Source organism: Entelurus aequoreus, linkage group LG02 (genome assembly GCF_033978785.1).
Source record: "Entelurus aequoreus isolate RoL-2023_Sb linkage group LG02, RoL_Eaeq_v1.1, whole genome shotgun sequence".
NCBI lineage: Eukaryota > Metazoa > Chordata > Actinopteri > Syngnathiformes > Syngnathidae > Entelurus > Entelurus aequoreus.
In genome coordinates, this window is record NC_084732.1 from 43,145,284 (window position 1) to 43,154,103 (window position 8,820).

At 37.9% G+C, this 8,820-nt stretch overlaps 1 protein-coding gene and 1 long non-coding RNA gene across 2 annotated transcripts in view; one reads left to right on the forward strand and one right to left on the reverse strand.

Annotated features, from left to right (window-relative positions):
• The window catches only part of LOC133634117 (uncharacterized), a 13,886-nt gene extending 10,858 nt beyond the window's left edge, over positions 1-3,028 (reverse strand). Inside the window, exon 1 of the long non-coding RNA XR_009821877.1 lies at positions 2,822-3,028. This is a non-coding gene — a long non-coding RNA (uncharacterized LOC133634117). The remainder of the gene's footprint in view (positions 1-2,821) is intronic.
• Positions 3,029-5,013: 1,985 nt separating this feature from the next.
• Positions 5,014-8,243, forward strand: foxf1 (forkhead box F1). Its single transcript, XM_062027133.1, has 2 exons — positions 5,014-6,183; positions 7,306-8,243. Exons 1-2 carry the CDS (start codon positions 5,211-5,213, stop codon positions 7,470-7,472), a joined length of 1,140 nt encoding a protein of 379 aa, XP_061883117.1. The 5' UTR covers positions 5,014-5,210; the 3' UTR covers positions 7,473-8,243.
• Positions 8,244-8,820: the final 577 nt, after the last annotated feature.

An 8,820-nucleotide genomic window follows, 5' to 3' on the forward strand; every position in this document is an offset into this window, starting at 1 on the left:
ACCCAAAGCGCACAATCAGCGGTCTGCGAGCAATTCCGTCCTTTCTCCTTCACATAAACAGCACTAGAAGGAAAATATACATGCGTGCCACCTACAGCGGGGGAAAGTGACCAGGATCATCACACTGCTTTTAATTAACCGCAACTTTGGCTCATCTGACATACTAAATAACACTAAGTTTACAAACTAGGCTCGCCTTAAAATGTCATACATATATGTGAATCACTGAAACAATTCATAGAGTATAGGCATATAGTCAGTTGCTTTAATTTAAAGAATAAAACTGTTAAAAAAAAAAAAAAAAAGTGTATATTTTTCATCAGTTAGTGTGATATTCTTTTTGGGAAGTCATTTGCATACTTGGTTCTTTTTTTGTATTTAATCTCGCTCACTATCAAACCAATTAAACCACGTTTGTTTGTTTATTTTATTTTATTTATTTAATTGACTTATCTGTAAATATTATTATTACTTTGTTTTGTTTTCTTGCTGTTTTTGTATTGTTTGGAGAGGGGAGTGGTGGCATCGTTGGGATATAAACATCATATTTTGACATTTAGGGCAGACAATGGATATATAATGTATGCAAATATGATGTAATGGATAAGATTGTCTGATGTCAACACAAATGTAATGGAAAATAATAATAATAATAATAAATAAACCACGTTTGTTGCCCGAAATGTCACTTATGCGCGTGGGTAATAAAATAAAAATATACTTGCATATAGGGCATAAACTATTTCAACCCGAATGTATTCCTATATATTATATAATTCGTATTTATTGCATAGTATAGGCTAGATATAATTTATATTTTTTTAAATGTTTATTTCGTTACTGTTGTTTGCGCTATGCATATCATATGTCCACTCCTCCATATCTTGTTTACACTACATATTTCCACATAAAACTGAAAGAAATGTGCAATAGCTTATTTTTAATCATTTATATGTTATCTTATATTTTATTCATGCTGTACGTGCTGCACCTTTATTAATTGCGACAAAACTATATTCTATATAAAATGAAAACTATAAATATGTCTGCAGAATATGCTCACCCCCATATTTAGAATTACCAAAAATATTGCACTTATTACAACACTGGTCATGTAAAAATGTGAGATATCACTATTTTGTTTTAACATGCAAGTTTGATGTAGGCCTATATGTATTGTGTATTTAGTGTATGTGCACAAAACAGCTATTGGTTGACATTCTATATAATGAATCTTCACTCATTCTAAAAGGACAAATTGATATAAAATATACAACAATAAAGTGAGGAGCATATTTTAAATCAGACCTTAAAGAGTGTGTGTTAAAATAGGGGACTGATGGGGTTCATTGCCGTATATAAAGTCGCTCCGGAAGGCCTGTCAGGACTGTGCGCTCTGCGGTCTACCTCCACCTAAGTGGACCAACATTCCTGGGAATGCAGAGCTGTCCAATACTTCATGATAGGACGTCATGGAAAGAACAAAAAAAAAGTGCATGACGCTCAATGACGAACACAATCTGCCTTGTGACACCATAAGGCATTATTACCTTCACTCGTTTTATGCAACAGAAAAAACATGTTTTATATTTACATGGAAAATACAAAATGAATATATTGCCCATTTTTAGGGTATTGGGGATTTACATATAAAGGGGCTGAATCATAAAGGCTGTTTTTAAAAATGTATATATTGACACATATTCTAATTGGACAGTGGCAGTGGACATTTGTGTTTTGCATAACATAACTATTTGTTCACAAAATGTGCCACTATGACAAACTGTAGACCAAAAACAAATGCATTGCAGAGGACGCTGGTTCTCTTAGATACATTTTAGCATTATCATAATGTTGATACAAAAGCTACAATATTTATAATAGAAATTACTAAAGTGCAACAGCATTCTTCTAGCAATAATTCTAACTTTACAACAGTAATAGCTTTGCAAATACATTCATTTGGTTGCAGCCAAAAGTGTGCCTTATTTATCATATTGGTCGACTATACTTATGGAAAGAAGACTAATTAGGCCTAGACAACATCATGACACAGTGTGTGTGCGTGTGCACGTACGTGCGCAAGTTGAGGGGGGTCATAATGGAATGAAGTCATCAGCAGTAATTAAATGCAGAGGAAAAAGCGGGAGCGCGCGTGCCCCAACATGGTGCGCGCTGGGTGGTCCCATTCGCTGATAAATGTGCCCCCCCCCCCCTACACCCCCCTCTTTTTTTCTCCACCTATACACAAAATCTAGGCCAATGTTCGTGCAGGCTGAAACAATATGAACATTCATTTATGGATGCATGGGCTCTAACAGTAGCACCTCTGTCACCTTCACCTTGACAATGACATTTTTTTGGAAATGACTCCAACAAAAGCAGGCCCTTGCACTGTTGTGTTTTGTATTAAGAGGGTATTATGAACATTAATATATAGCTTATCGGGAGTTATTCACTTCAGTTGGTCAGTTTAGTTAAAGTGAGGAATGCATGCACACAGGAGCAACTTTTAAGCATTATCCAAACATTTTACGCGCCGGCACAAATGATAAAAATATGCGTAATATAGGCCTTGTGAGTCTTTACTAGGAACAGTAGTAGACTGGAGGGGAAAGGTTGCAGACTGCAGCTATGGAGCTCTCCAGGGAACAATAAGCAAGCTGTCTTCGCTTACAAACTGATCAGTATGGTCGGCATGAACTGCTGCGTTCATGTCAACTGCAGTAAAAGCTCCAAAGAGAACTAGTTTTGATATAATTACTCAGATAAGGTCGACGCCGGGCATGAGCATACGTGTAGCTGAATGAACAAAACTTACTTCAATGCATCGTTCCAATGGTGCCTGCAGTAAGGTCCTTGCAGCTCAAGTCCATGCATCCTGCACCCGAAGTTGTGCGCTCAGAGTCCGGCAGAGAAATCCACTTCACTCCCCGGGCGTCCTCTGCGTAAATATTATGACTTATACAAACAATATTCTGGTGCGCACACACACAAACGCACGCGCGCACACACACACGCAGACACCTAAAAAGCTTCCTACTATGCAGTGCACATCACATGAAATTGACTATAAGCTGATTGAACTGGGGTTTTAGTTTTTCTTTATTTCAAGAGAGCATGTTTACATTTTGCCATGTAAACATCCTGCCTTCTCATGTTTATCTTCTGCAGAACTTGGGAGGGTGGTTTCAAATGTGAAGAGCATACCTTCTGAGGTTTAAAATAAAGTATGACACCTTTCTAACGGTGGTGCATGCACCAACATTATTTGCATGTACTTTTAAAAACAAGCTAATTAAAAATATTATATCTGTTTTGGATTAAAAAGTTATGGGGTGTCCAATCTTTTTTCCACCAAGTACTGAAAGGTCAAAGAATGCAAGGCCATTTTGATAATCTTTTATATAGAAAAAATGCTGTAAACAGACATTATATGCATAAACACAAAACTTAGTGTCAGCTTTGTGTTATAGGTGACAAAGTATATTCTTATTAGAAACATCAGCTTGTTTTCCCATTACATTATGTCTCCGAAAATATTATGCAAGCCAACAAAAATGGAGCTGCGGGCTGGAAATGGCCCCCGGGCCGCAATTTGGACACCCTGGAGTTAGGAAGTCAATTCACAAATCAATGTGAGCGCCTACAAAAAATTGCAAATGCAACACTGTAAAAAAAAAAAAAATGGTGAATTCACAGCAAATTACTGGCTAATAATTGCATTACTTATTTACAGTTATGTACTTAAACTTTGTACATTTTAATGTAACTGCCGAGCTCTGATTTGACAGTTATCTACAGTAAAGTAAAAAAAGTATGTCACAGTTGTAATGTAATTGCAATTAACTATAACATTACAACTATATGCTGTAACTTTACAATTGTAATTTTATTGTTAATTACTTTCGGTTAAACAGCATATATACCATCACTGAGTGTGCGATGTCGTCTATGCAACCCCTTAAGAGACAAATCAATCAGTTTGGATTACCAGTAATTTGTTGTGATATCATATTAGTTTACTGTGAAATATAAGGGTATCATCATTTATACAGTCATTTGTTGTAATATTACAGTCAATTTAAAATATAGTATCTTACTGTAAAAAAAAGTACTGTGAAATCATGCTGGGTAAATGTTTACAGCAAGGTTTTGCAAGAAATAAACATATTCATTGTAAATTGACAGCAAATTACTGGCTAATAATTGCATTACCTTTACAGCAGCATATACAGTAAATTACTGTGAAATAACTTTACAGCAATTTACAGTAATCACAGAGCTGTGATTTTACTGTTAATTACAATAATGTTACAACTAAATGCTGAATGTACAGTTATGTTACTGTTAATTACTCTCTAGGTATAGCACTCTGTACAAGAGTGTGCAACATAGTTTGAATTTTCAGTAATTTCGACAAGTGGTTTTCAAACTTCAATACCACCTTGGAAAATACTTGGCTTTCCATGTATAGCATCATGATGACGAATATTAAAATACAGCGTGGTAGACCTACATACTAATAAAACAAAGTTTTATTTCACAACATATAGTTTGAACAGTAGCACTTTGTTTGAATATCTAATTAAGAGATTCTGGTGTGTACCATAGATAGAGCCTGCATACCACTGTTTGAGAATCACTGATTTAGACTATGATTACAGTATTTTACTGTGAAATAACAGTTAATTGCTTTGAATATATTGTCATTTGTTTTTAATGTTACAGTATATTTTGATGACAGTATTTTACTTTGGAAGAAATATTGCTAAATCCTGGTAATTATTTACAGTGAAGTTTTGCAAGAATTAAGGTCTATTTAATAAAGCTCTAAAATGAGATTTTTTAACCTAAGGGAAAAAAGAAAAGTAAAAAGTGAGTGCACCCAGATGTGCAAGCTTATAGCCCACCATTGGAGTAGGAGGGGAAGTGGGCGGGTCCCACTTTTTTTTTAGGATGGCCAGAAAGACATGCTGCCTCCAACGCGCTGATGGCAACAGATAAGTAAAAAAGTCAGCAGGACAACACACAGCAAGTCAAAAAGAAACGTTGCTCCTGTTCTGCTGCAACTCTGGACAACTTTTGAACGCGAAAGTCGGCCAGAGGATTTCCTAGACTTGCGCACTTCAGAAAAAGCTCAACTTTGTGTCTCTTTATGCCGGTGAGTTGACGTCGTCTTGACAAGAAGCTGCTGTAAGGTTTGACTGATGACGGCAGAGATCCAGCAGCCCCAAGCGCAGACTCCTGCCCAGAGCAGCCCCATGTCTGCTCCGGACAAGGCGCACGGACAGACGGCGGTGATGGAAACCGCCTCCTCCACCACCAAAGCCAAAAAGACCAACGCGGGCATCCGCCGACCGGAGAAGCCTCCATACTCCTACATCGCCCTCATAGTCATGGCCATCCAGAGCTCTCCCACCAAGCGGCTCACCCTCAGTGAGATCTACCAGTTCCTGCAGAGCCGCTTCCCCTTCTTCCGGGGGTCTTACCAGGGCTGGAAGAACTCGGTGCGCCACAATCTATCCCTGAACGAGTGCTTCATCAAGCTGCCCAAAGGTCTGGGTCGACCGGGGAAGGGCCACTACTGGACTATCGACCCGGCGAGTGAGTTCATGTTCGAGGAAGGCTCCTTCAGGAGGAGACCCAGAGGCTTCCGGCGCAAATGCCAAGCGCTGAAGCCCATGTACAGCATGATGAACGGCTTGGGCTTCAACCACATCCCAGACTCGTATAACTTCCAGGGGAGCGGAGGGGGGCTGTCCTGTCCTCCCAATGGCTTGTCTCTGGACAGCGGGATCGGGATGATGAACGGACACCTGGCCGGGAACATGGACGGCATGGCGCTGTCCGGCCACTCCATGGCGCACGGCGGACACTCGTACATGGGCAGCTGCGCCGCGTCCGCCGCAGCTGGAGATTACGCGCACCACGACACCTCCGCCTCGCCTCTCCTCACCAGCGGCGGGGTGATGGAGCCGCACCCGGTCTACTCGAGCCCGGCATCGGCGTGGGCTCCGTCCCCGGCCTCGGCGTCCATGAATAACGGAGCTTCTTACATCAAGCAGCAGCCTCTATCTCCGTGCAACCCCGGAGCCAACCCGATGCAGCCCAGCCTGCCTACGCACTCCCTGGAGCAGCCATACCTGCACCAGAACGGCCACACGGCCACAGACTTACAAGGTAGGCTCCGTGCGTAAAAATAATGATAATACCAGAGGGGTAAATTGTAGCAAATTCTGTGGACAAATGCAAATAAAGACCAACCACATAATTATTAGTGCTGGCCCATATAGTTAAGTAATTTGTTGACCATATGCCAACATGGGCCTTTAGTGACACAACCTCCCTTTTAAACTATTTAAGAAAATAAAGTGAACACTTAACTCACAATTAAATCATGTTCAGAAAACAGATGTAAATTAAGTGGAAGCTCCAGCTTGTTTTGTTTGATACAATTTATATTTGATTTATATGTTTGACAAGCACTCAATATAAATACACAAGGAACACTGTCGTGGTATTTATTCAATATAATTGTAAAAATGCTTGTATTTTGTCATTGAGGAAAACATGTTGTTTTAACGTAATAGTCAAATATTTAGATTTAGTATAATGTGTATGTTCTTTTATTTTTTGACGAGCTACTGCACTTTTTTGGGAATCACAAGAATATATTTTCAAAAAACTAATCTCGTATTAATGTGTCATAGCAAAAAAAATGCTTTTAATGTATTTATTTTCATTTTAAATTAAATGTAATTTAATTTAACTTTTTTTTAACGAACTAATGCACTTTAGAAACCATAGGGAACAATTTATCAAATCAATAATCTCATATTGTCTTATAACTAAAAAAAAGTTTGTTTTAACTTAATAAATTGTTATATTTAATGCATGTACTTTTTGGGAACCACGTAGGTAACAATTTATAAAATAATCTCATATCAATGCCTCACAGCAAAAAGTTTGTTTAAACTTAATGTATTTTCTTTATATTTATACAACTGTCCGTCCGTCTGCACTTATTTTTAATGAGCTAATGTACTTTTTGGGGGAACCACACAGGGAACAATGTATAATATAAATAATCTCATAATATCTCCCAGCGAAATAGTTTGTTTTAACTTAACTGAATATTCTAATGCTCGTTTTGCATATAGGGAACAATCGATAACGTAATTTAATATGTCTCATTGCCAAAAAAATTGCACCTTATATTTGGTTTTGAGTTTGTTGCAATTACTTTTGGGCGTGCATGTTTATTGTGTAACCACACTCACCTGTTTCCTTGCATGCACGCAGGCATCCCTCGGTACCACTCCCAGTCCCCCAGCATGTGTGACCGGAAGGAGTTCGTCTTCTCCTTCAACGCCATGACGTCCTCGGCCATGCACTCGCCGAGCAGCGGCTCCTACTACCATCATCACCAGCAGGTCTCCTACCAGGACATCAAGCCGTGCGTCATGTGATGCTGCGTACATGCAATGAGAATGAAGAGGAACCACTGTGGGACGTGAAGGCCTCACAAAAGAGCGCGGACTACTTTTTTTCTTTCTTTTTTTTTTTACTCCCACTTCCACCTCTCTCTCACAATCTCATATCGACAAGAGCAATAGTGATGATGATATAATAATAATATATAATAATACAAACTTTTACCAGTCGTCACCATTGGGGCAGCGGGGTAAAATGACGTTGCTGATGTTTGGTACTAATTTCCTGCAGCGCGGATGAACACCACTCACTCCTTTTTTGTATTATTATTCTTCCATCATGTAAAAAAAAATGCACAAGTCTAATTTTCTGTTTTTACTTTTCTTCTGCATATCACACTCTTTTTGGACTCAGTGACATGAACAATCGTGGACATTGCATCTAAATGTCCATTATACTGTATAAAAATGATTAAGGCACTTTTTGAATAGCCTACGAGCGCAACTTTCTATTTATTCTGAAGGCCTGCATTTTTGTTATTAATTCAGGCGAATTGGCCAAAGAGGTGTTATGCTTTATTGGCAATATTTGTCAGAACGCCTTTGTTTTTAAAATGAAAATGGAGGATATATTGTAAGCACCGTTTATGTCGTAGACCATTCATGTCAGCACTGTATATTATTCTATATTGTTGGAAACTTTAGCGAGGGTCATCTTTATTACAATTTGTAAAAAATAAAAATGAATATGCAGCTTTTGACGCTTATATTCTCGAAAACATTCATCTTTAACAAATTCAAACCTGAGCCGACTGGGTCTTTTTTATCTGAATATATTTTTCTCATGTATGCAAATTAATTGAAAACGTAATATGAATGAATAATAATATCTTGGATTGGTCTGATCTAAGAAAATATTGTTCTTGTCTAAAGCCTCAATCCTAACCTAAACAAACTACGTATTTAAATTACGTATTTTAATTATAACATATCATATTTTTATGTATTTGTTTTCCAAACAAAGACTACTATTGCAAAAAAATAGATGCAAAATTGGTGTAGAACGGGGCTTATGATTTTTTCCCTTGAAATTAAGCTTAAAATAAGAAATACCCTTGCCGGATTTAATGCCGATTAATATAAACACATTGCATTCCATTTAATAAATAACATATCCATGAATGCTTTAGATTCTATGTATGATTTGCATAATGGGTAAAATGCATGGTGCATCAAATCCACAGTGACTGTAATGTTAACCTGTTAAGTTGGATTTTTTTCTTGGTTTATTGCCGACCTACTTTTTAAATATAAGGGTTGTATAATTTTGAGTACAAGTGAAAAAACGTGCAGTGGCATATTTCTCACATCACCCATAATGCTA

Coding starts and splice junctions, on each gene's coding strand:
- foxf1 (XM_062027133.1), top strand. CDS start 5,211: ATGACGGCAGAGATCCAGCAGCCCCAAGCGCAGACTCCTGCCCAGAGC. Junction 6,184..7,305: donor CACGGCCACAGACTTACAAG/GTAGGCTCCGTG, acceptor GCATGCACGCAG/GCATCCCTCGGTACCACTCC.